Source organism: Globicephala melas, chromosome 15, assembly GCF_963455315.2.
Source record: "Globicephala melas chromosome 15, mGloMel1.2, whole genome shotgun sequence".
Taxonomy (NCBI): domain Eukaryota; kingdom Metazoa; phylum Chordata; class Mammalia; order Artiodactyla; family Delphinidae; genus Globicephala; species Globicephala melas.
In genome coordinates, this window is record NC_083328.1 from 40,560,147 (window position 1) to 40,587,765 (window position 27,619).

General features: G+C 39.8%; 2 protein-coding genes across 3 annotated transcripts in view; one reads left to right on the forward strand and one right to left on the reverse strand.

The window, feature by feature from the left end:
- Nucleotides 1-141: 141 nt before the first annotated feature.
- NAA20 (N-alpha-acetyltransferase 20, NatB catalytic subunit) lies at nt 142-24,995 on the forward strand. Its single transcript, XM_030872469.3, has 6 exons — nt 142-295; nt 4,698-4,722; nt 18,474-18,564; nt 19,048-19,183; nt 23,898-24,043; nt 24,474-24,995. The coding sequence occupies exons 1-6, from the start codon at nt 243-245 to the stop codon at nt 24,557-24,559; spliced, it is 537 nt and encodes a 178-aa protein (XP_030728329.1). The 5' UTR covers nt 142-242; the 3' UTR covers nt 24,560-24,995.
- The window catches only part of CRNKL1 (crooked neck pre-mRNA splicing factor 1), a 30,685-nt gene continuing 22,113 nt past the window's right edge, over nt 19,048-27,619 (reverse strand). The window contains exons 14-15 of one of the 2 annotated variants that reach the window (XR_009559085.1): nt 27,306-27,543; nt 19,048-26,370 (exon numbers count right to left, since the gene is read on the reverse strand). Coding sequence is in view for 1 of the 2 variants with exons in the window: in XM_030872464.2 (XP_030728324.1) it covers nt 27,358-27,543 (186 nt within the window). In the remaining variant the exon portion in view is untranslated. Of the gene's footprint in view, nt 27,544-27,619 lie in introns of both variants that reach the window. The other variant, XM_030872464.2, reaches the window with a different exon arrangement.

Here is a 27,619-nt window from a genome sequence, read left to right on the forward strand (position 1 = left end):
CCTGCTTTCCCCTGTCACTCCAAGGAGGGGTTTTGAGGTTCTAAGAGGGAAGACCCCAGACTTTACAGGCTTTCCCGGATCTGGCCGCCAGAGGGCGCTGCGTCGCCGCCGCCGTTGCTAAGCAAGTCTTGGCCCGGAAGCAGTTTCCCATCCCGCCACGCCCCGTGACTGCCGCGCGCCAGATAATTTCCGGTGGGGAGTGCGCTGAGTTGCGGAGAGCAGGCTCCTGCGGTGGCGACGCGATGACCACTCTCCGGGCCTTCACGTGCGACGACCTGTTCCGCTTCAACAACATGTGAGTGAGGCGCGCCCGGGCCCAGCTGCCGCCGGCGCGTCCCTGGGGCCGTGGGGGGGGGGCCGGGAGGACGTGCGGACGCCCCGCTGACCTTGGCCGGGCGGTCGTCCCCTCGCAGCCCTGCGCGCGGTGTGGGCGCTTCTCGGGGCGCCGGGCGGGGCGGGGGGCGCCAGCCCGGCTCTGACCCCCGGCTCCGGCCCGCGTTCCTTTCCGGGCGGGTTAACACTGTGGCCCCGTCCAGGGCCCGGCGGGTTTGCGCGTCTCGTTACTGTTGCTGCGCACCCCGGCGGGAGCACTGCTGCGGCAGGCCCAGAGTATGCACGTTCCTCCGTCCGAGTTAAGTCAAGGACTGTGACTTGCAGGTGCCATTTTTTTTTTTAAGTTTTATGAAAGTTCCTGAACACTTAAAAAGTTGGTAGAATTTTACCGTGAACACGTGTAGACTATTAGCTGGACTCTACCGTTAACATTTCGCTACATTGGCTTCATCACATTTCTGTCCACCCACCCATCTATCCATGCAGCCACCAATCCCAGACCCAGTTTAAACACCCCGGGGCAGTTATGTGAAAACTAAGGACGAGAGAGTACATATTCAAGTGTCAGGAGGATGGAAAGAACTTGAGATGAGGTGGCTAGAAACATTCAAAGAGGGGCTGAGCCTTGGAAAATGGGTAAGTGTTGACAGGGTTGAGGAAGGAGGTTCTGGAGGAGGAAGCAGGTGCGGGCGTGGCCGACACCTGGGAGGTGAGTGATGGTAGGAGCGGGTTTCTGTAACTCAGTGGTCAGAGAAACTGGTGAGACTGGACTTCTGCTCCACTATTGGGGGAACTTTCTGTGGGGCCTCTCCCAGTAGGAGCAGTGTAACTAAGGCGACTGTTGAGGGCTCGCTGTGCCTGGCACTGGAGTAACCCATTTCCTCCTGACAACTCTGTGAAGTAGCTGCCCTTCTCATCCCCAGTTTTGGTGTGAGTAAACTAAGGTCCTGAGAGCGCAGGGGAATGGCCCAGGTGGTAGAGCCCTGCGTGGGAGTGGGCAGAGCAAGGAGACTGATCAACGAGATTGGCTCCAGGCGGGTGGTTCTTACAGTGGTCCGTGAGCACCGGGAGCTTTTTGGAAATGCACGTTCCTGGCCGCCCAGGAGCCTGAGCTCGCCACCGCGGGCCTGCTGGAGGAGGTATACCAGGCAGGTGTGAGCCATTTAGGTGGTCTTGGCAATGGCCGGGAGATGATGACTTGACAAAGGCTTGGGTTTGGGAAGCCCAGGCTCTGGAGGTGACAGTATGCCTTGAAGTTTCAAGAATAGATGAGGCAAAGCCTGCTGGAGAACCAGTTATAACCGAAGACCTAGGAAGGGCCAATATTTTTATACGAAAATGAATAGAGTAGAAGGAAAATAAGCATGACCATTTATTTATAACAAAACATTTGATTTCCGAGAATCATGTAGCTTGTGAAGTCTTCTTCAGAATATGCCAATAGGGGAGCTCCTCTCCCTCCTCGTTTTCTCCTACTTCTCACTTTGATTAGGGCACTTCCATCAAGAACTCCGAGAATCACTGGAGTAGGGTGTTGCAGTAGTAACTGAAAGAAGCAGTGGATGTAGAAACGTTGCAGTTAATTTAACAAATATTTTATTCTTGGCAAAATGTTTTATGCCTATTGTGCACCAGTGCTGAAGAGACAGTAGTGAACAAAACAGAAAAAAAATGTTATCTTTATGGAATTTACAGTTTACTTATTTAAATTGGCTGTGCTGTGTGGCTTGTGGAATCTTAGTTCCCTGACCAGGGATTGAACTTAGACCCTTGGCAGTGAGAACCAAGTTGGGGGAGTCATAGTCATAACCACTGAACTGCCAGGGAATTCCCAGAATTTACAGTTTAGAGGGAAGAGTAAGATAGAACTTAGCATTCAGTACAAAGGAAAAAATGTGAGCTGGAAAGGGAAATAGGGAGTGAGTGGGGATTCGGCTTTGGGTGAGGTGTTCAGGGAAGGTGTCACTGCAGAAAGACCTGGAGGGGAGGGAGTCTGTGGGCACTGTGGGCGGGAGACTTCCAGGCAGAGGGAGTGGCACGGGCACAGATTCCTGTTTCGGAGGAGGAGGCAGCGGCAGCTGTGCTGGAACAGTGAGTGTGGGAGTCTGAGAACACCAGGTCTGATCGGAGTCAAAGGGCTCGACCTCGGAGAGGCATAGAATGTGGGTCTCCGCCAAGGGCGCTCAGACACCCAGGTGGAGAAGTCAGCTGGGCATCCGGATGTGGGAGTCTCAAGTTTAGGTCTGGGCTAAAGATAGAAATTTCGGGGTCAACACTATGTGGATGGCATTAAAACCAGGTGGCTAGGGACTTCTCTGGCGGTCCAGTGGTTAAGACTCCACGCTCCCAATGCAGGGGGCCCGGGTTTGACCCCTGGTCAGGGAACTAGATCCTGCATGCCACAACTGAGATCCCACACGCGGCAACTGAGATCCCACACGCGGCAACTGAGATCCCGTGGTGCTGCAGCTAACACCCAGTGCAGCCAAATAAAAACAAACACAAAAAACCACGTGGCTAGGTGACATCAGTGATGAGTGAGTGCGGACAGGAAAAACGAGGTTCCAGGAATGTGCCCCAGGGCATCACATGTTAAAGGAGACACAGTGGCCCTGTGAGGTGGGAGGAAAACCTGATGGTGGGTCTGGAGTCTGAGAGAGGACAGCATTTCAGGAGGACGGAGCCCTGAACTGTGTCAGGTCTGCCGGTGGCTAGGTGTGCAGCACGTTTATACATTTCTTTCAGGGGAGCAGAGTCCTGGGTCCCGAGAGGTGGGGGCATCTGCTCACCAGGCCTCCAGGCCTGGGTCTAGGAGTGCAGGTGGAGTGTGGGCGCAGAGGTGTAGGGGGGGTGGGGCGGGGGTGGGACCTTGGTGAAGCTTTCTCCTTACTGCTGTTTTCTTCTTGAAATTGGAAGCAGCTGAGGTGGAAGGGGGAGTGTTGAGGAGACAGGAGAGGGTATAGAGTAGTCCTGAGAAGCAGGGGAGAGTGAGTCCACATGGATTAGTGATTCTCCAGGTGTGGCCAGGGGCGCCTCAAGATTGTTTTGGGGGTTCTGCAAGCCATTTTCATGATAATAAGGGTTTTGTTTGGGGTGGTTTTTCTTTTGCCTTTTTCATTTTCATTCTCTCACAAGTGCACAGTGCAGTTTTCAAGGTTCGTGATCATGTAATAGTAAGCATAACAGGCACAGAAATGAGAAATCAGCTGCCTTCTATTAAACCAGACATTAAAAAGATCTGTAAAATTGTTAAAATAATGCCATTCTTGTCACTAAATTTTTGTTTTCGAAAATAGTGACGTTTTTGGTTTAAAAAAAGTTATTCATATTAATGTATTATTTATTTTTTAAATGAATGTTTTAAACATTTAAATGTCAATAGATGTAATTCACATAAACAGAAGTTCTTGGGGTTTTCAGTAATTTTTGAGTGTAAAGGGATCCTAAGAACTGCTGGTCTTCAGAAATGCAGTGTGACTGTTTGCATTGTTAAGGGTCCAAAAGCAGAGTTTGACTGTGCAAGAGGAAGAGTTGAAGGTAGCTGTTTTGGGGTCTGGCAAAATATTGGTTCCATTAATTGAATAGGAAAGTAAGGGGCAGAGTTCTTTGTAGACAGAGGCAGGTGTGCATTTAAGAAATGCTGTCGGGAGTGTTGTGATCGGATATGCTGGCGTGGCAGGCGCTCAGCAGCTCCAGAGCCAGATCAGGAGCTTCCCTCTGAGAACAAAATTGAAAGTATGGGAATGGGGGCGGTGGGGGGCAGAAATGTAGAAGAGTGGCGAGCAGAAGCCTGAGTGGTGAGATGGCCCACATTTTGGGGGAGGAGGGAGGGAGGAGGAGGAATTGGCAGAGAGGAGGTGCTTGTCAGATGCTGCAGGGCTAGGGTTATTACCCCCATCTGTGATTGACATGCCAGCTTGGTCCCCAGTTCCGGTAACAGTTTATTGCCATTTAGAAAATGGAAGGTTTTAGGGACTTCCCTGGCAGTCCGGTGGTGAAGACTTGGTGCTCTCACTGCTTCGGGCCTGGGTCCAGTCCCTGGTCCAGAACTAAGATCCCACGAGCCACTTGGTGCAGCCAAAGGAAAAAGCAAAAAGGAAGGTTTTGATGATGTATTAACTATAATTTGTAAAGAAGCAGCAGTTAAATGAAAATGTACAGATGTCTTTATAGTGGCTGTGATGATAGCTCATTATGGTCATTAGGTAAATTAAACCATCTTTCTTAGCTGTAAAGTTGGTTTTAAAGTTGTGGATTTAACATGTTTTGTTTTCCCTGTGCATGTTATTTTTAGTTGTAGTCTCTTTATTTAAACTGGTTTTGTAAACACTGCTTACTGTTGACATTTTTCTTGTTTCTTTTAGTAACTTGGATCCACTTACAGAAACTGTATCCTTTTTTAAAAAGTTAAATGAAGGCTTACTAAGAATAAGGAAAATAGAGGATCAAAAGGAAAAAAATAGACTTGAGTACCGAAAATGTTTAAAACTTGGAGGTCAGGAAACATAAGCAACATTGAAAGCAGTTGAAAATAAAAAACACTAAAAACCTGGGAACAAGAGTTATCTTACACCTGTTGACAAGCTGCTAATATAATGACCTCATAAATCAAGAACAGTACAGTTCCCTGCCCACCCTGCCTCTCAGTAGTAAGCATAGCTGTGAGCAGCAGAAAGTGGTGACTTCAGCAGGAGGGGCTATTCCTGCCTGATGTGAATGAGTCTAGAGTGGACGAGCAGTCCTGGTGGCTCTGTGACATCCCCAGCGACCGGGCTCTGCAGTGGAACCACTCTCCCGTTCCCGGGTGTTCCTGGCTTCCTGTCCAGGTGGCTCCCAGAGCGTACCGCATCTCAGCCATGTTCTTGGCAGGAGGATCGATCAACAGAGGGGAAGGTGAGTGCGTCCTTCCCAGACTCCCAGGGGTACCTCTGGGAGGTGCCACACAGCCTTCTGCATCCTGTGGACCCCTGCCTCGTGCCATACCTGCCTATCTAGAACAGAGTCTGGAATGAGCCTGATTTATATTGGGGCATGTTGCTAAAGTGAAAGAAGGACTTTGGCTAACATCAGCAGTACTTCTCATGCTCCCCACTAGAGATACGGGCAAAGATGTGTGAAGTGAGGGTCCTCTGACCCTAACAGACAATCCCCACACGCTCAGGAGCGTGAAACAGAGCTGCACTTTGGGGTTATGTGCCATGTCCACTGCAGGGTAGGAGGGTAGTATTAATTGATAATTTAACAAAGAGGGCATATAGGATGCTATGAAAATATTAAAAAGAGTTCGGTCTCACCAGTTAAAAGACATGCAGATTAAAACCAAAATGAGATACCATGTTTTATCTATCAAATTATGAAGGATTTCAAGCAGTGATAAAACTCAAGGCTGATGAAGGTGAGGTGAGGGGAGCAGTCTCATAAACTGCGAGTGACAGAGTAAATGCTAGTCTTTCTGGAAGGCACTTTGGTAATGTAATACCTAGTAATTCAATTTCCTGGAAGCTGAAGATAATAAGAAATAGAGTCAATTATGTCGGGTTGGCACAGTAATGTGCATGGGCCAGGTTTGGCCCACTGCCTTTTTTTGTAAATAAAGCTTTATTGGACACAACCATGGTGAATAATGTACATATTGTCTGTGCTCTTCTCCTTGGTTTTCACAGTTTTTTCTTTTAAATGGAAATAGAGTTGATTTACAATGTTGTATAAGTTCAGTAGTTTTTTATGGTAAGAATGCACAACAAGGTAGAAGTAGAAGAACCTTTCTTAATTTGGTAAAGGTTTGATACTAAAAACCTTCAGTAAGCATTATAGGTAAGTGAGAAATTAGATTCGTTCCCTTTAAGATTGGGTGTAAGATGAGAATGCCTGCTGTCACTACTGCACGTTAACATAGTTCCAGAGGAACTGACCAAAGGTATTGGAAAGAAGAAAGAAGTGAAAGAAAGTATAAGGATAAGAAAAGTAGAAATAAAACTGTCATTATTTATAATTGATAATACAGTCATCTATCTAGAAAAAAGAACAACCTATTAATAATAAGCGAGTTCAGCAATGTTAGAACCAAGATCAAGTTTTGAAAAATCAATAGCATTTCTGTACACTAGCAGTAGAAATCAAGAAAATATTTTTAATTGAATACTTAAAACATGAATATCTACTTAACATCAATGCATAAAACTAAAAAGTTGAAAGAATGGAAGCAGATTTTTTTTAATATCTAAAACTGACAGGAAGTGAATAGCTAGAATATATAACGAGTTTTTTTTCTGTTCTATGCCGTTTTTTTAAAATTTTATTGGAGTATAATTGATTTACAGTGTTGTGTTTCAGGTGTACAGCAGAGTGATTCAGTTATACATATATTCATTATTTTTCAGTCTTTTCTCCTACAGGTTATCACAGAATATTGAGTAAAGTTCCCTGTGCTATACAGTAGGTCCTTATTGGTTACCTATCTTATATATAGTAGTGTGTGTATGTTAACCCTAAACTCCTGATTTATCCCCCCCCTCCCCTCCACGTTTCCTCTTTGGTAACCATAAGTTTGTTTTTGATATTTGTAAGCCTGTTTCTGTTTTGTAAATAAGTTCATTTGTATCAGTTTTTAAATTAGACTCCACATATCAGTGATATATGATATTTGTCTTTGTCTGACTTAGTCTGATAATCTCTGGGTCCATCCATGTTGCTGCAAATGGCATTCTTTTCTTTTTTTTGGGCTGAGTAGTATTCCACTGTATATATGTATACCATATCTTCTTTATCCGTTCCTTTGTCGATGGACATTTAGGTTGCTTCCATGTCTTGGCTGTTGTAAACAGTGCTGCAGTGAACATTGGGGTGCATGTATCTTTTCAAATTATAGTTTTCTCCTGATAAATGCCCAGTAGTGGGATTGCTGGGTCATATGGTAGTTCTATTTTTAGTTTTTTAAGGAACCTCCATACTGTTCTCATAGTGGTTGTACCAATTTACATTCCCACCAACAGTGTAGGAGGGTTCCCTTTTGTCCACACTCTATCCAGCATTTGTTTGTAGACTTTTTGATGATGGCCATTCTGACCAGTGTGAGATGATATCTCATTGTAGTTTTTTTTTTTTTTTTTTTTTAGATTCCGTATATATGTGTTAGCATATGGTATTTGTTTTTCTCTTTCTGACTTACCTCAGTCTGTATGACAGACCCTAGGTCCATCCACCTCACTACAAATAACTCAATTTCTTTTCTTTTTATGACTGAGTAATATTCCATTGTATATATGTGCCACATCTTCTTTATCCATTCATCTATTGATGGACACTTAGGTTGCTTCCATGTCCTGGCTATTGTAAATAGAGCTGCAATGAACATTGTGGTACATGACTCATTTCGAATTATGGTTTTCTCAGGGTATATGCCCAGTAGTGGGATTGCTGGGTGGTATGATAGTTCTATTTTTAGTTTTTTAAGGAACCTCCATACTGTTCTCCATATTGGCTGTATCAATTTACATTCCCACCAACAGTGCAAGAGGGTTCCCTTTTCTCCACACCCTCTCCAGCATTTATTGTTTGTAGATTTTTTGATGATGGCCATTCTGACCGGTGTGAGATGATATCTCATTGTAGGTTTGTTTTTTTTTTTTAAAGAGAAAAAAAGTTTTCTTAAATATGGAAAAACAAAGCACAGAAGAACCAACAATGTTTCAAACAGAAAGTCACAAAAATTGTAATCATCATCATCAGTTCACTCAGTCCCATGTAATTATTTTTCATCTTGATCTTTTGTTAGCACTTTTTTGAATTCATCAGTTTTCCATTAGAGTTCTGAAAATGCTTATTCATTCAGTTCAGCAGTATAGTCACTTACCAGAAACCTGTACTTGTCAGTCTTTTCCATGAATTACTTGAAGATAAAACCCTTTATAGGAACATTTTTGCAAAAGCAACAGAGTACACCCAGAACTGTCTGTAAATGACAAAAGACTTAAAAATGACCACAGTTAAAGATTTGATGAAAGTTCATAATAATGCACTTGACAAGGAAATTTAGTTATTTCTGAGATATACATTTAAAAATAATAACTAGAATTATGACTGTATCAAAACAGATCAAAACAGATCTTCCTGTGATTTATATCAAAGAGTGTTCTTCCTATGTTTTCCTCTAAGAGTTTTATAGTGTCCAGTCTTAAATTTAGATCTCTAATCCATTTTGAGTTTATTTTTCTGTATGGTGTTAGGGAGTGTTCTAATCTCATTGTTTTACATGTAACTGTCCAGTTTTCCTGGTACCACTTATTGAAGAGACTGTCTTTTATCCATTGTATATCCTTGCCTCTTCTGTCATAGATTAGTTGACCATAGGTGCGTGGGTTTATCTCTAGGCTTTCTATCTTGTTTCATTGATCTGTGTTTCTGTTTTTGTGCCAGTACCATATTGTCTTGATTACTGTAGCTTTGTAGTATAGTCTGCAGTCAGGGAGTCTGATTCCTCCAGCTCTGTTTTTTACCCTCAAGACTGCTTTGGCTATTCGGGGTCTTTTGTGTCTCCATACAAATTTTAAGATTTTTTGTTCTAGTTCTGTAAAAAATGCCATTGGTAATTTGACAGGGATTGCATTGAATCTGTAGATTGCTTTGGGTAGTATAGTCATTTTCACCATATTGATTCTTCCAGTCCAAGAACATGGTATATCTCTTCGTCTGTTGGTATCATCTTTAATTTCTTTCATCAGTGTTTTATAGTTTTCTGCATACAAGTCTTTTGTCTCCCTAGGTAGGTTTATTCCTAGGTATTTTTTTCTTTTTGTTGCAATGGTAAATTGGAGTTTACCAATTCCTTAATTTCTCTTTCAGATTTTTCATCATTAGCGTATAGGAATGCAAGAGATTTCTGTGCATTAATTTTGTGTCCTGCAACTTTACCAAATTTATTGATTAGCTCTAGTAGTTTTCTGGTGGCATTTTTAGGATTCTCTATGTATAGTATCATGTCATCTGCAAACAGTGACAGTTTTACTTCTTCTTTTCCAATTTGCATTCCTTTTATTTCTTTTTCTTCTCTGCTTGCCGTGGCTAGGACTTCCAAAACTATGTTGAATAATAGTGGTGAGGGTGGACAACCTTGTCTTGCTCCTGATCTTAGAGGAAATGCTTTCAGTTTTTCACCATTGAGAATGATGTTTGCTCTGGGTTTGTCATATATGGCCTTTATTATGTTGAGGTAGGTTCCCTCTATGCCCATTTTCTGGAGACTTTTTATCATCTGCATCTATTGAGATGATCATATGGTTTTTATTCTTCAGTTTGGTAATATGGTATATCACATTGATTGATTTGCATATATTGAAGAATCCTTGCATCCCTGGGATAAAGCCCACTTGATCATGGTGGATGATCCTTTTAATGTGTTGTTGGATTCTGTTTGCTAGTATTTTGTTGAGTTTTTAATCTATATTCATGAGTGATACTGGTCTGTAATTTTCTTTTTTTATAGTATCTTTGTCTGGTTTTGGTATCAGGGTGATGGTGACCTCATAGAATGAGTTTGGGAGTGTTCCTTCCTCTGCAATTTTTGGAAGAGTTTGAGAAGGATGGGTGTTAGCTCTTCTCTAAATGTTGGATAGAATTCACCTGTGAAGCCGTCTGGTCTAGGGCTTTTGTTTGTTGCAAGATTTTTAATCACAGTTTCAATTTCATTACTTGTGATTGGTCTGTTCATATTTTCTGTTTCTTCCTGGTTCAATCTTGGAAGGTTATACCTTTCTAAGAATTTGTCCATTTCTTCCAGGTCGTCCATTTTATTGGCATAGAGTTGTTTGTAGTAGTCTCTCAGGATGCTTCGTATTTCTGTGGTGTCTGTTGTAACTTCTCCTTTTTCATTTCTAATTTTATTGATTTGAGTCCTCTAACTCTTTTTCTTGATGAGTCTGGCTAATGGTTTATCAATTTTATCTTCTCAGAGAACCAGCTTTTAGTTTTATTGATCTTAGCTCTTGTTTTCTTTGTTTCTGTTTCATTTATGTGTGCTCTGATCTTCATGATTTCTTTCCTTCTGCTAACTTTGAGTTTTCTTCTTCTTTCTCTAGTTCCTTTAGATATAAGGTTAGATTGTTTGAGATTTTTCTTGTTTCTTTAGGTAGGCTTGTATAGCTATAAACTTCCCTCTTAGGACTGCTTTTGCTGCATCCCATAGGTTTTGGATCATCGTGTTTTCATTGTCATTTGTCTCTACGTATTTTTTAATTTCCTCTTTGATTTCTTCAGTGATCTCTTGGTTACTTAGTAATGTATTGTTTAGCCTCCATGTGTTTGTGTTTTTTACGTTGTTTTCCCTGTAATTCATTTCTAATCTCATAGCGTTGTCAGAAAAGATGCTTGATACGATTTCAATTTTCTTAAATTTACTGAGGCTTGATTTGTGACCCAGGATGTGATCTATCCTGGAGAATGTTCCATGCGCACTTGAGAAAAAAGTGTAATCTGCTGTTTTTGGTTGGAATGTCCTATAAATATCAGTTAAATCTATCTGGTCTATTGTGTCACTTAAAGCTTGTTTCCTTATTTATTTTCATTTTGGATGATCTGTCCATTGGTGTAAGTGAGGTGTTAAAGTCCCCCAGTATTATTGTGTTACTGTTGATTTCCTTTTTTATAGCTGTTAGCAGTTGCCTTATGTATTAAGGTGCTCCTATGTTGGGTGCATATATAATTGTTATATATTCTTCCTGGATTGATCCCTTGATCATTATGTAATGTCCTTCCTTGTCTCTTATTCTATATTTTAAAGTCTATTTTATCTGATATGAGTATTGCTACTCCAGTTTTCTTTTGATTTCCATTTGCATGGAATATCTTTTTCCATCCTCTCACTTGCAGTCTGTATGTGTCCCTAGGTCTGAAGTGGTTCTTTTATAGACAGCATATATATGGGTCTTATTTTTGTATCCATTCAGCAAGCCTGTGTCTTTTGGTTGGAGCATTTAATCCATTCACGTTTAAGGTAATTATCAGTATGTATGTTCCTATGATCATTTTCTTAATTGTTTTGTTTTGGGTTTGTTTTTGTAGGTCCTTTTCTCCTCTTGTGCTTCCCACTTAGAGAAGTTCCTTTAGCATTTGTTGTAGAGCTGGTTTGGTGGTGCTGACTTCTCTTAGCTTTTGCTTGTCTGTAAAGCTTTTGATTTCTCCATTGGATCTGAATGAGATCCTTGTGGTTGTAGGTTCTTCCCTTTCATCACTTTAAGTATATCATGCCACTCCCTTCTGGCTTGTAGAGTTTCTGCTGAGAAATCAGCTGTTAACCTTATGGGAGTTCCCTTGTATGTTATTTGTTGTTTTTCCCTTGCTACTTTCAATAATTTTTCTTTGTCTTTAGTTTTTGCCAATTTGATTACTATGTGTCTCGGCATGTTTCACCTTGGGTTTATCCTGCATGGAACTCGCTGCACTTCCTGGACTTGGTGGCTATTTCTTTTCCCATGTTAGGGAAGTTTTTGACTATAATCTCTTCAAATATTTTCTCAGGTCCTTTCTCTCTCTCTTCTTCTGGGACCCCTGTAATGTGAATGTTGTTGCGTTTAATGTTGTCCCAGAGGTCTCTTAGGCTGTCTTCATTTCTTTTCATTCGTTTTTCTTTATTCTGTTCCACAGCAGTGAATTCCACCATTCTGTCTTCCAGGTCACTTATCCATTCTTCTGCCTCAGTTATTCTGCTATTGATTACTTCTAGTGTAGTTTTCATTTCAGTTATTGTATTGTTCATCTGTTTGTTTGTTCTTTAATTCTTTTAGGTCTTTGTTAAACATTTCTTGCATCTTCTTGATCTCAGCCTCCATTCTTTTTCCAAGGTTCTGGATCATCTTCACTATCATTATTCTGAATTATTTTCCTGGAAAGTTGCCTATCTCCACTTCATTTAGATGTTTTTCTGGGGTTTTATCTTGTTCCTTCATCTGGTACATAGCCCTCTGCCTTTTCATCTTGTCTGTCTTTCTGTGAATGTGGTTTTTGTTCCACAGGCTTCAGGATTGTAGTTCTTGCTTCTTTTGTCTGCCCTCTGGTGGATGAGGCTATCTTAAGAGGCTTGTGTGAGTTTCCTGATGGGAGGGACTGGTGGTTCGTAGAGCTGACTGTTGCTCTGTTCCGAAGAGCTCAGTAAAACTTTAATCAGCCTTACTGCTGATGGGTGGGGCTGGGTTCCCTCCCTGTTGGTTGTTTGGCCTGAGGCAACCCAACACTGGAGCCTACCTGGGCTCTTTGCTGGGGTAATGACAGACTCTGGGAGGGCTCACGCCAAGGAGTACTTCCCAGAACTTTTGTCAGTGTCCTTGTCCCCACAGTGAGCCGCAGCCATCTCCCACCTCTGCAGGAGACCCTCTAACACTAGCAGGTCTGGTTCAGTCTCCCCTGGGGTCACTGCTCCTGCTGAGTCCCAATGTGCACACTACTTTGTGTGTTCCCTCCAAGAGTGGAGTCTCTGTTTCCCCCAGTCCTGTTGAAGTTCTGCAGTCAAATCCCACTAGGTTTCAAAGTTTCATTCTCTAGGAATTCTTCCTCCCGTTGCTGGACCCCCAGATTGGGAAGCCTGATGTGGGGCTCAGAACCTTCACTCTAGTGGGTGGATTTCTGTAGTATAAGTGTTCTCCAGTCTGTGAGTCACCCACCCAGCAGTTACGGGATTTGATTTTACTGTGATTGAGCCCCTCCTACCATCTCATTGTGGCTTCTCCTTTGTCTTTGGATGTGGGTTATCTTTTTTGGTGAGTTCCAGTGTCTTCCTGTTGATGATTGTCCAGCAGCTAGTTGTGATTCTGGTGTTCTCTGCAGAGGGAGTGAGAGCACGTCCTTCTACTCTGCCATTTTGGTTCCTCCCTCCCTCATTGTAGTTTTGATTTGCATTTCTCTGATAATTAGTGATGTAGAACATTTTTTTAATGTGCTTTTTAGCCGTCTTTTTTTTTTGGAGAAATGTCTATTTAGATCTTCTGCCCATCTTTTGATTGGGTTGTTTTTTTGATATATAGACGCATGAGCTATTTGTATATTTTGGAGATTAATCCCTTGTCAGTTGCTTCATTTGCAAATATTTTCTCCCATTCTGTGGGCTGTGTTTTCATTGTGTTTATGGTTTCTTTTGCTGTGTAGAAGCTTTTAAGTTTAATTAGGTCCCATTTATTTTTGTTTTTCTTTTCATTACTCTAGGAGGTGGATCAAAGAAGATACTGCTGCAATTTATGTCAAAGAGTGTTTTGCCTGTGTTTTCCTCTAAGTTTTATAGTGTCTGGCCTTCATTTAAGTCTTTAATCTGTTTTGAGTTTATTTTTGTGTATGGTGTTAGGGAGTGTGCTAACTTCATTCTTTTACTTGTAGCTGTCCAATTTTCACAGCCTCACTTATTGAAGAGACTGTCTTTTCTCCATTGTATATTCTTGCCTCCTTTGTCATAGATTAGTTGACCATAGGTGTGTGGGTTTATCTCTCGGCTTTCTATCCTGTTCCATTGAGTTGTATTTGTTTTTGTGCCAGTACCATACTGTTTTGATGACTGTAGCATTGTAATATAGCCTGAAGTCAGCGAGCCTGATTGCTCCAGCTCTGTTTTTCATTCTCAGGATTGCTTTTGCTATTAGGGGTCTTTTGTGTTTCCATACAAATTAAAAATTTTTTTGGTTCTAGTTCTGTGAAAAATGCCATTGCTAATTGATAGGGATTGTAGTTGAATCTGATTGCCTTGGGTAGTATAGTCATTTTGACAGTATTGATTCTTTCAATCAAAGAGCATGGTATGTCTTTCCGTTTGTGTCATCTTCGATTTCTTTCATCAGCATCTTATAGTTTTCAGAGTACAGGTCTTTTGTCCCCTTGGTAAGTTTATTCCTAGGTGTTTTATTCTTTTTGATGTGATGGTAAGTGGGATTATTTCCTTAATTTCTCTTTTTTGGTCTTTCATTGTTAGTGTACAGGAAGGGAAGAGATTTCTGTGTCTTAGTTTTGCATCCTGCAACTTTACCAGAATCATTGATGAGCCCTAGTAGTTTTCTGGTAGAATCTTCAGGATTTTCTATGTGTGGTATCATTTTATCTGCAGTGATGATAGTACTTCTTTTCCAATTTGGATTCCTTTTATTTCTTTTTCTCTGATTGCCATGGCTAGGACTTCCAAAACTATGTTGAATAAAAGTGGTGACAGTGGACATCTTTGCCTTGTTCCTGATCTTAGATGGAATGCCCTCAGCTTTTCACTGTTGAGAATGATGTTAGCTGTGGGTTTGTCATATATGGCCTTTATTATGTTTAGGTAAGTTCCCTCTATGCCCACTTTCTGGAGAGTTCTTATCATAAATCAGTGTTGAATTTTGTCAAAAGCTTTTTCTGCATCTATTGAGATGATCATATGGTTTTTATTCTTCAGTTTGTTGTTGTGGTGTATCACACTGATTTGCAGATATTGAAGCATCCTTGCATCCCTTGGATAAAGCCCACTTGATCATGGTGTATGATCCTTTTAATGTATTGTTTGATTCAGTTAACTAGTATTTGGTTGAGGATTTTTGCACTTATGTTCATCAGTGATATTGACCTGTAATTTTTTTTGTGGTATCTTTGTCTGGTTTTGATATCAGGGTGATGATGGCCTCACAGAATGAGCTTGGGAGTATTCTTTCCTCTGCAGTTTGTTGGAAGAGTTTCAGAAGGATAGGTGTTAACTCTTCTCTGAATGTTGATAGAATTTGCCTGTGAAGCCATGTGGTCCTGGACTTTTCTTTGTTGAAAGTTTCTTAAACACTGTTTCAATTTCAGTACTTGTGATTAGTCCGTTCATATTTTGTATTTTTTTCTGGTTCAGTCTTGGAAGGTTGTATCTTTCTAAGAATTTGTCCATTTCTTCTAGGTTGTCTGTTTTATTGGTATACAGTTGTTTGTAGTAGTCTATTATGATTGTTTTTCTCTGATGTCAGTTGTAACTTCTTCATTTCTGATCTTATTGATTTGAGCCCTCTCCCTTTGTTTTTGAGTCTGGCTAAAGGTTTATCCATTTTGCTTATCTTCTCAAAGACCCAGCTTTTAGTTTCATTGATCTTTTTTGTTTTGTCTCTATTTCATTTATTTCTGCTCTGATCTTTATGATTTCTTTACTTTTACTAACTTCGGGGGGTTTTTTTTTTCTTTTTTTGTACTCTCTCTGGTTGCTTTAGGTGTAAGGGTAGGTTGTTTACTTGAGATTTTTGTTTTCTGAGGTAAGACTGTATTGCTATAAACTTCCCTCTTAGAACTGCTTTTCTGTGTCCCATAGGTTTTGGATTGCTGTGTTTTTGATGTCATTTGTCTTTAGGTACTTGATTTCTTCTTTGATTTCTTCAGTGATCCATTGGTTGTTTAGTAACATATTGTTTAGCCTCCATGTGTTTGTGTTTTTTTACAATTTTTTTTGCCTGTAATTGATTTCTAATCTCATAGCATTGTGGTCAGAAAAAGATGCTTGATGTGATTTCAATTTTCTTAAATTTACTGAGGCTTGATTTGTGGCCCAATATGTGATCTGTCCTGGAGAATGTTCCATGTGCACTTGAGAAGACAGTGTATTCTGGTTTTGGATGGAATGATCTATAAATATCAGTTAAGGCCATCTGGTCTGATGTGTCATTTAAGGCCTGTGTTTCCTGATTGATTTTCTGTCTGAACGATCTGTCCACTGATGAAAGTGGTGTGTTAAAGTCCCCCCCTATTATTGTGTTACTGTCAACTTCTCTTTTTGTAGCTGTTACCATTTGCCTTATGTATTGAGGTGCTCCTGTGTTGGGTGTCTGTATATTTACAATTGTTACATCCTTTTCTTGGATTGATCCCTTGATCATTATGTAGTGTCCTTCCTGATCTTTTGTAAGTCTTTAAAGTTTGTTTTGTCTGATATGAGTATTGCTACTCCTGCTTTCTTTTGAATTCCATTTGCATGGAATACCTTTTTCCATCCCCTCACTTTGTCTGTATGTGTCCCTAGATAAGAAGTAGGTCTCTTGTAGATGGCATATATATGGGTCTCGTTTTTGTATCCATTTAGCCAGTCTGTGTCTGTTGGTTGGAGCATTTAATCCATTTACATTTAAGGTAATTATCAATAAGTGTTCTTGCTGCTGTTTTGTTAATTGGGGTTTGTTTTTGAAGGTCTTTTTTCTTCCTTTCCTCTTGTTCTCTTGTGATTTGATGTCTATCTTTAGTGTTGTTTGGATTGCTTTTTCTTTTTTGTGTGTGTATCTATGGTAGAGTTTTGGTTTGTGGTTCCCATGAGGTTTTGATAGAGCAGTCTGTATAACTACAAGATTGTTTTAAGTTGCTGGTCTCAATTTCCAGTGCATTTCCAGTATCCTGCATTTGTACTCTTCTCATGGTTGCTGATTTTGATATCATATTTATGTGTGGATGGTTTCCTACCTTTATGTTTGCCTTTACCAGTGAGCTTTCCCATTTGTAATTTTCTTGATTCTAGTTGTGGCCTTTTCCACAGAGAAGTTCCTTTAGGTTTTGTTGTGGTTTTCACAGTTTGAGTAGCTGCAACAGAGGCCAATATGGTCCACACAGCCTTGAATATTTACTGTCTGTCTCCTTTTTTGTTTTCTGATTTTTATTGGAGTATAGTTGCTTTATAGTGTTTTGTTAGTTTCAGGTGTACAGCAAAGTGAATCAGTTATACATATATTTCCTCTTTTTTCGATTTCCTTCCCATTTAGGTTACCACAAAGCATTGAGTTCCCTGTGCTTTACTTTAGGTTCTTGTTAGTTATCTATTTTATACATAGTATCAATAGTGTATATGTCAATCCCAATTTCCCAATTCATCACCCACTCCCCCCACCCTCCAGTCTGGCTCTTTAGAGAAAATGTTTGTTATTTTGTTAGCCCCTGAGTTAATGTCAGTAACAGCAGTAAAAATCAACTATAGATACATGCAGCAACAGGGCTACATATCAGAAACAAAGTTGAATGGAAAAAGACTCCATAATTTTCATTTGTATTTAAAACATTGACCTATTAAAGACTTCTCCATGTTTATAAAAAAGTAAAAGGAGTTTGAAGAATTCTGAATGGCAGAAAATTTTCACTGTATATAAGGGAAAGTATTAGGATGCAAATCAATTTATGTGGTGTGCTTCCCGTTACACTTAAAAGTTTTTGGTGAAAGTCCCATAATCCAGGTGAGGCCATGTTTCAGAGTAACCTGCCAGGGCTTCTTGGTCCATGAGCTTGAGCCAGGGGCTCCTCCAGTAGCCAGAGAAGAGATGGTTATGATGTCAGTGGCTGGATGGCAGAAGGACTTGAGGACTGCCATGTTAAGGGTTATGTTTGAAGAGACAGAATAAAGGCTGTTCTTCAGAGGAGAGTTTGAAGAATTTACACTGAACAGATTTTCCAGGAAGTTTAAAAAAAAATGATTGATGGTGTCCCCTTATAGAACTGCATCAGCAAGCTTATACTAAGGAGGAGGACAGGAATTGAGTACAAGTCAGCAAGGACACCAGGGTTGAAGAGTTAAGTAATGAGCAGTACTCAGGCATTCACTTTTAAGTCAGCTTTTTTTTTTTTTTTGCATTACTAGAAATGGAGACCTTGAATTGGTGGAGGGGAAAAACTAGGTTTGTTAAGTAGCCTTTGGAAATACTTAAGTTTAAAGTTATTTTCACTGTCCCATGGCTGAAGCTAATGTAGGAACTAGTCGTTAATTTCCCAGTGCAATTATGAAAAATAAACATACTGAGCATGTGCTGTTTGCCAAGCACCAGGGATAGAGGGAACATGGCATACATGTTCCAAGGGGAGACAGTAAACAAGTAGAGTATCAGGTGATTATGGATAAAGTGCTGTGCAGGGATCTAGACACAGTGTGAGCAGCGGGGGAGACGACTGTAGAACTTGGGAGCCTGGTTCTTTGCTGTCTATTGGATGCTACTGTCTCCAGTCACATTTGAGTTTATATATATTCAGTCAATTTTCTTAAAAATTAGTGCTTAACCTAAATATTTCATCCAATAAATTGATTATGGAAGTCATACATATGGCTGGGGATAAAAAATATACTTTTTAAAGGAAACTTGAAAATACCCCTTTCATGAAGAAATCTGACTGTCCATTACTTTGCATCCTCCTTAACAAGACTCTAGTATGGGATTCCTTTTTACTTACAGTACCTCGCCCACTGGCCAGAGTACTTCATTGTTGCAGAGGCCCCTGGTGGAGAGTTAATGGGTTATAGTAAGTATAATACCACTAGTACTTTTTTGGATAGGCAGTTGAGATTAAAATATAGGTTTTAACTGATTATTTTATATTGATCACAGAACTGGAAGTATAATCGTGATGCCCATAATTTTATTTCCTTTTCAACCATTTGACAGCTCACTGATCCCTTCTGATCCGTTGTATTTTAGGTACTATGCTAGGCCCAGGGGATAGAGCAGTGACCCAGACAGACTTGGTTGCATTGCTAACAAAAATTTGAGCTGTAGATTTTCTGTTATGTGTACATGACACACATACATACCCACATGAAATGTAGATATTTAAAAAAATACTTATCAAGTAAAAGCATTAATAACAATTAGCTAGATGACTTTTAAGTATTGCTTAAAGATCAGAACTTGGTCATTAGTTTCCTTTATAATAAAAATGTACTAAACAGCATTTCTGTATGTGTAAATCCTCATGTTAGTTACTGGATGTGATCTTCATTGGCAGTCATGGGCAAAGCAGAAGGCTCGGTGGCGAGGGAAGAGTGGCACGGGCACGTCACAGCTCTGTCTGTTGCCCCGGAATTCCGACGCCTTGGTCTGGCTGCTAAGCTTATGGAGTTATTAGAGGAGATTTCAGAAAGGTAGGCACCTGCTTTGCAAATGATTTTTGAACTCTAACCATTTGAGTTTTCTCTTGGTGAATGTTTTATCAGATTTTTTCCTTCAGATTGAACATCTGTCATGATGCAGTTTCATAGGAATTTCATTTTCAGCCTCTAATAGTCCTTATACCAATTCTGTCACATATTCAGAGTGATATTATTGTTCCTGTTTGGCCACTGAGGAAAATTAAGGCAGTGTGAGTGACCTGCCATAGGCTTATGAGCTGGGTAACTGGTGGAATCAAAATCTAGCCCTCAAGGTTTCTGTTAGTGTTCTTGCCACTGCAGCAGGTGTTTCCAAATTCTTCGTTAACACTGTCCTTGGCATCTCAGTCATTTTCTCGTAGTGCCCTAGGCTAAACAGAAGTGTAGTCTTAAGCAGTTGTGTCCCAGCAAGCTAGTAGCTATTAGGAAGAAAAAAATATTTTCATTTCATTGTTAAATAACTGTGGTTACCTCCTAATGAGATGTGTGTACCTGCTGGGCATTGCATGCTTCTCAAACCTTGGAACCAGAGTCTGCAGAACTGCCAGCATTCTTGTTCCATGTTGATTTTCATGTAATCACAGGAATTGCCAGAAGCCTGGCTTCATAAAGATACTATGTCACCAAAAGGAATATAATGTGATATGATGTGTATTTGTGAACTATATAAAGCTAGTAGTTTGCCAGTGTACAACATGTAAGGTTTGCCTACGTTTTCCCCAAACATTTGAAATATGCACCTCCATGAGTTTGAGAACTGCAAATATTGTAGCTTTTTTTTCAGACCTGTTTTATGTGTCAAACACTCACTCACTATGTGTTACTTTTATTAAATCCATTAAAGTGGAACATTTTAAAGAAGTAACCATGGCCTGAAAACACTGAGCCAAGTCAAGGGCAAGAGGAACCTGAGCTCATTCTTAATTTAGCTGAAAAAGTCTAGTCCTTAAGAACTTAAAAAATTCTTCCTAGAGTGAATACAGAAGAGGGAAAATCTTTAGCAAGATTGTAGTTTACACACATTGGTTAATGGCATATCTTGTTGAAAACAAGTATTTGGCATTATCATGTATAGTTGACAGGGAGTTAGGAACTGTTCTAATTGCACATCAGATTTAATGTATTTATAGGATAGACCATCTCTTAGAGTAGAAAACCACTATGCTCCCTTCCCTTACAGGGTCTAAACGTTCATTTACTTTACAATAGTTGCTAAGATTTAAGTGGCCTATATTTGTGTAGGGTGTGTGTGTGTGTATACGTATACACACACACACACATATATTTTTAATGTATACATTAAATGTGTACACTAAAAATAGAAACAGTATATAATATCCAGAGAGAAAAATAGGATAATAAAAGTCAATTCCAAAGAAAAAAAGGAAACTAAAGTAGCAAAACAAAACGCATGAAATAAGGCGGTAGCAGTGAATCCAAATATAATTGATAAATGTAGTAATTGATAAATACAACAGCAAATGTTAATGGACTAATGACTCCAGTTAAAAGACGTTATTATGCCAAGTGAACCAGGCACAGGAAGACAAATATTGTGTGATTCCACTTAGATACCTAAAGTAGTTAAATTCATGAAGAGTGGAATGGTGGTGGCTGGGGACGGGGGAAATGTCAAGTTACTAAAGTTTCAGTTCAGTAAGAAGAATAAGCTCTAGAGTTTGATATATAACGTTGTATACCTACACTTGAAGATAGTGTACATTTAAAATTTATTGAGAGGGTAGATCTCATGTATTCTTAGGACAGTAACATTAAAAAATGGACTGTCAGAACTGTATTCTATTTACAGGAAATATGTATAAAGGTTAAAGATCGAAAGTAAAGAAATTTTTTTTAATTATGCAAATTCTAACAGGGTGTGCTTAAATTAACAACAGTCACATTATAGTTCAATAATTACGAAAATAAAAAAGGATCTGCATACTGAAAAGAGTTAATCAGGGAGATGTAATAATTAAAAACTGTACGTACCCAGTGACAAATTCAAAGTAAAAATGCAACAGTTGACAAAACTACAAGAAGAAATAGACAAATCATCATAATTAGAGATATGAGCATGCCTCATCCTAATTGTTAGGACAGTCAGAAATTGATTAAGGGTACAGAACAGGGGTCAACAAACTTTTTCTGGGCCAGATAGTAAACGTTAAGGCTTCACAGGCCACCCAAGGTCTCTATTGCTTCTTCAAAATTGTAAAAAACCATTCTTTGCTTGAGAGCAGCATAAAAATAGGTTGAAAGCTGACCCCTGCCTTAACTAATTTCAGTCAGTTAGCCAGAATCTTTCCACAAAGAAAGCTATGGCTTCTCTGGCAAATTTGCAAATTTCACCAACAATTTAAGAAATAATGACACTAAGATTACTTTTACACACAAAAAGGGAACAATCACAAAACCTGACAAGAGGAAGGAAAATCTCATGACAGATGCAAAGTCCCAGAAAATTCTTAGCAAAATGGATTCAGCAATTCATGAAAAGGATGACATATCGGGGGAAGTTTGTTTTAATATTAGAATGTATCCTACCAGTTAATAGGCTGAAGAATATTTATCTCAGTAAATGTAGAAAATGCTTTGATACAATCCAGAGTTCACTCTTGATAAAAACTGTTAGCAATAGGAAAACTTACTTAACCTGAAAAACTGAAAACCTGTAGTAAATATGAGTGGTGATGCACTGAATGATTTCTGGGACAGGACAGGATGCCTAAAGTCGGCTTCTCTTCAGTAATTTACTGGAAATCATCCTCTACCATACAAGTGAAGCAAGCAAGAAAAATAAAAGGTTTGAGAAGAAACAAAACCGTTATTTTGGATAGGTAAGATTGTACAAATAGAAAACCTACAGGAAGGAATCTACAAATATTTAGAATTTTAATAAAAGTTAAGCTAAGTTGTTGGATATAAAGTTAGTATAAATTAAATTGCTTTTCTATACAAACAGTAACATTTAGAAGAGGATGTGATTTGCATTGGCATCAGTACATTAAGCCCTTAGGAGAAATCTAACAAAAGCTGTGCAAGACCTCTCTGAAGTTTATACAACTTTACCCAGAGACAGAACAGATGACCTACCTAAGTGGAGGGAGGAACTACCGCTGCAGCATAGAGTTAGCCGTCTCTACAGTAGACAGGTAACTGATCCACAGTCAGCGTAACTGCAACCCAAATCACAAGTCTTTTCCGTGCAACTTGTTGATTCTGAAACTTACAGGGAATGGAAGGAGCCAAAAAGAGGTAAGACACTCTTGAACAGCAAAAAAGTGAGTGGAGTAATTGTCTAGGCTAGTGGAACAGAATTTGAGACACCGACTCAGGAACACATGGACTTTAGACACACCTTGGAGGAGGCAACTGCAGATCAGTGGTGGGGAAGGATACACTTTCCAATAAACGTGGTGGCACCACTGGATATCCATATGGGAAAAGATTTTCCCACATTAGTACCTTATCATGCACAGATCAATTCCATATTTATTAAAAACCTATATGTGAAGAGCAAAACTAAAAAGCCCTTCAAAGGAGAGTGTCTCCATGACCTCAGGGTAGAAAAGAACTTCTCAAGCCCTAAAAAGTGCAAGGAAGTCATATATTCAACTTCACTAGAGTGCGGTAACTTTGTTCATCAAACGATACATAAGGATGATGACAAGTCACAAATTGGAAAAAGATTTGCAAATTGGGGAGAAGACTTGCACCATCCTTTACACAAGGCTGAATATCCAGAATACATAGAGAACTACATGTGGGGGAGAACAACCAATAAAGACCATACAGAATGAGAAATCTAATGGTGGACACAAATATAATCAGCCTTGTTAGTAATCAGAAATGCCAGCTAAAATTGCCCTGAGATGCCATCAGGAGTCTACCCCCTCCTGTGGGAGTGTCAGGTGGCACATGTGGGCTGGGAGACAGGCATTATCTGATAAAGTTGAAGGTGTCCCTGTGAGCCAGCAGTGACACTAACTGCAGACCTTAGATATCCTGGATGTACCACAAGACACACAACAAAATACTCGTAGCAGCATAGTTGATAATGTATAGGACCACAGACATCTCACATCTCATAGTGTGTCCATACAGGGACACACTAAACACAGGGAGGACGGACAAGCTCCAGCTGCCCTGGGACTGACTCAGTACCGACTGGGAGGCGAGTCACTAAAGAGTAAAGTAAGTTTCACTCCATTCAGGTGATGTTCACAAACAGGAGAAATTAAACCAGAACATAAACCAGAACAGGTGGTAAGTCTGCTGCATAAAGCAAGGCGCTGATGACCACACGAGTCAGGACATGGAGACCTGGGTAAGAAAGGGGCTGTCACTGACCAGAGGGACCCAAGGGCTTCAGAGCTGTGACCAGTGTCCTGTAGTTATACAAGGCCACATTGGTGCTTTCTTCAAAACCTTGGGTGAAACTATTATATGACTAATTGGTAAAATGATTTTTAAAGCCAGGTAACAGAATTGTGGTAAAAATTTAAAGTTTATCTTTTAAGAAAACCTGTAGGTTTTGAAATGTTATAGTTATCTTTTGTACTGCAAAATCCTCAGCAGTAAAAATTGATAACATGATGTAATTGACTGCAGGGTTTCATAGTACCATCCTATGAATAGTCAAAGTAGTTTTAAAAATTATGTATTATTTTCAAGGACTTCTAATTTTTTTTTTTTTTAATTACAGAAAGGGTGGATTTTTTGTTGATCTCTTTGTAAGAGTGTCTAACCAAGTTGCAGTCAACATGTACAAGCAGTTAGGCTACAGTGTGTACAGGACAGTCATAGAGTACTATTCGGCCAGCAACGGGGAGCCCGATGAGGATGCTTACGGTGAGCTCCCCCCTGAGAGGAAGCCAAATGTCTACATTCATCCTACAGACTGAAATACTCGGCTATTTTAATACACTTAAGAGAATCATATTTAAAATCTGGGCTATAATTAAATCTGCTTTAACCTGCCCTTAAGAACCTACCACTGATTAACTTACATTAACTAACCATTGGTTAATTACTGTCAATTATTGTTTTACTGGTACAGACACATTTTTACTAAGGTTCTGTCAAAAGAACATTTGTAGGAAGAGCTGGATCCCAGCTGGGGTTTGGTGTACTTGTGATTGAGAATCACTTACAAATACATTTCTCTTAGAATATGGTAGAAGTGGGGGTAGGGGACAAAACGTCTTAACCTATACACTTTAAATTTGATATAAAATATTCTGACATTTGGGTACTTACATTAAACTTTGCTTCCTAACAGATATGAGGAAAGCACTTTCCAGGGACACTGAGAAGAAATCCATCATACCATTACCTCATCCTGTGAGGCCGGAAGACATTGAATAACCACGAGCAGTGGTTCTTAGGCTGATGATGCTCCAGATATTTTATGGACAATATTATTTTCATTAGATGATCCTGGAGCTCTATTAGGAGAAAAGGGAATTGTTTAGATCTTAAAGACTTCAAGAAAAAAACAGGTTATAAACTTGTCTTGTTTCCTATTAGCAATATCATACCTTCTAAAGCTGTCCACTGTAATAAAATTCAGCCAAAAAAGGCAGCTAGGTCAAAAGGAAACATTCCACTGTTATGGTTCATAATGTAATATTCATGGTATGCTAGGGAAAAAGCTTGCTCCAATCTCCTCCTCAATTCTGTGCCTGAGAACCACTGCTGCATATATATTTTTTATTTTGTATTGAACTGTTAATTGAAGCTTTAAAAGCATATATGGAATGTGTAAATCTAAGATGTATAATAAAATGCACTGTTGACTCGAGTGTTTTCTGGAAGGTTTTTGGTCATTTATAAACGTCAGGTTATCAGGATTGAAGAAGGTCATCATTTAGGGTATGTTGTTTCCCTTACATTTTTCATTTATATACAAAGCATTGTTTAATTGCTTACTTGGACAGTCCCTGCCCAGCACACTTAAGTGTCCTTCTTATTGCAAAGTTCTTCCCAGATACTTGTTTCCATACTGCTGGTCTCAGGTCTTTTCTTTGTCTAGTCTCACAGTGCTTTGCTTAAATCCTGCCTTTCAACAAAATACAAAAAGATGCTAAAATAAAGGGGAAAAAGAACCTAATTCCCAAAGAAAGGCCACGTAATTAGATCACAGGCTAACCACATATTTTCATGTGTAGTTTTCATCGCATGCAGTATCTGAAAATATCCAGTGAGTAACAGTAGCTAAAGAAAACGAAATAAATCACAGAAATGATTATTAAAACCCTGTTACTTTTGAAAGGACTTATTTTGGCGGAGTTGAGGGTGAGAGAGAAGTGAGGTTCTCCCAGGAGAGTAATTTTTTCTTTCATGCATTTCACACTGGCACATTACCTGCCCGAAAGTGGCCTTAGGAGTTTACATGAGAACCTGACTGCTAGTTTTTTTCCTGACACACACATGTGACACAAACAGAACATGATTATGATTAGTCACTTACTTAGAGTAGCATCTGGCCTGTTTTCATCTCACCCCGTGGCCCTGTGTACTTAGCCAACTCAGAGCAGTGCTCCTCTTCGCTGACTGGACAGACCTTGGAACTCAACAGTCAGAGCCTCTGATCCCAGCAGCTGAAGCTAGTCAGGTGACTGAAGTAGCGAGGCTAAGAGCAGGTTGCTTTCACCTGCTAGTCCTATTTCCTTCTGCCCCCAATTTTCAAGATAGATACAATTTAACACTGTATTGATTAGCTTTTATTCCCTTGGGTGAATAATACACTTGAAAATGTAATAATAAATTTGCAAACAGTATATTTGCTACTTGGCCTTATAGGTGAAAAAAACACAAAGATACGGTTCTAGTCAAACAGCTTGTGTAGTGAACAAAAAAAAAATAGGCTTGAGAAATACAGGCTGGATTAAAGGAAACAATCTCTCAGATGAGTTAATTAAGGCAAGTATTTTTTGCCTGAGAATATAAGCAGCATATCAGCCAGCAAGTACATTATCATCTTGTGCTGCTTTGTTTCATGACTTAGCATATAGTTACCTCAGCTGTTTTTCACGTTCTAAATCGAGGCTAAGTTGAACGTGTCAGGTTTTACAGGTAGACAGTCTACTGCAGCACGCCGGGCAACATTTACTGGTGCTCTAGGTAGAGATGATTCCCTTGTCCATTAAGTTTGGGAAGCACAGCCAGCATTGCACCTGGGGATTCACAATGTATAGGGAGTGTTATCAAGGGCCCTGAGAAGCCTAACTATGAAGAGATTTGTCAACAAGGCTTAACCCTTAACCTAGGGTTTCCCAAACTCACTGGAGCATGGGACATTGTTTTTCACAGCTCTTGCATTACTATTCTTTAAACAAGCCGCTGCAGAGCTCAACTAGTTTGGGAGACTGATTACAGCATAACTGAAATTCAACTAAAATGTTTTTGGTAAAAAAAAAAGACTTTGTTCAGTAATACAGTAACTGTAAATTATTTTCTAACTGGTGTTTTCAAAAACACTTAGTATAAATGGCCATTAAGAAGGTATAGCTATTTAGAAGTTAATCTAAGCACATTCAATTCCACAAGGAATGAACGTTATTTAAGAAAGTGGCCAGGAATGAACATTTTATTGAGCACTTACTCTGTGCCAGGAATACTCCCTTTCTAATTTAATCTTCAAAATGAGCTGGCAAAAGCCCATTTTATGAGTGAAGAAACTGAAAATAAACGTTATGTATCACCAAGTGGCAGAGCTGGGAATGGAACTCAAGTCAGTGTGACTCTTAAGATGTAAATAAGTTACAGGATTCAGATGAATGCATAAAACATCTTTATGAAGAAGGCAAGCATGAGAAAACTTCACCTGAAAAGTTACTGTGAGATGTGACTGAGAACTTCTAAAAAAAGACTCTTTCAAAATTTTGCAGTTCGATCTAAAAGACACGCTAAGTGTTACCTTAAGGATTTCCTAATGCATGTTGCATTAGGACAACACAAAATGTTGAGACTCAAAGAAATCCAACAGTTAAAAAGATTCCTTTACTTGCAACCCACCCGTAACTAACCCAAGAACCTTTTAAAAATAATTCAAAAGTAGCTGCCAAAGATTCCCATCGATTCATCACTGGTGAAATATCCAAAAACTTACAGGATTTGCAAGAGTTCCAAACTATACATCTATAAAAATAATAAAACATCTCTCAACAGGAACAGGAAGGCCCGGACTCCTGCTCGGCAGCGTCCGCATCTGGGTCTTCCTCGCCAGGCTCCTTCTCCTGCTGCTGTTTCTTCCACAGTTTGGCCATGGCCAGGAGCTTGAGGTTGGGCTGGTTGGCAGCATCTTCCGGAAAGATGTAATCATAGTATTCTTCCCAGCCTGCATCCGACTACAGGAAAAAAGTAAAACAGTTAAAAGATAAGCTAACACAAGGCTGGAATACGTTTCAGTTAAAGTGGAGAATT

Coding starts and splice junctions, on each gene's coding strand:
- NAA20 (XM_030872469.3), top strand. CDS start 243: ATGACCACTCTCCGGGCCTTCACGTGCGACGACCTGTTCCGCTTCAAC. Junction 4,723..18,473: donor TGGATCCACTTACAGAAACT/GTATCCTTTTTT, acceptor ACAAGACTCTAG/TATGGGATTCCTTTTTACTT. Junction 18,565..19,047: donor TGGAGAGTTAATGGGTTATA/GTAAGTATAATA, acceptor CTTCATTGGCAG/TCATGGGCAAAGCAGAAGGC.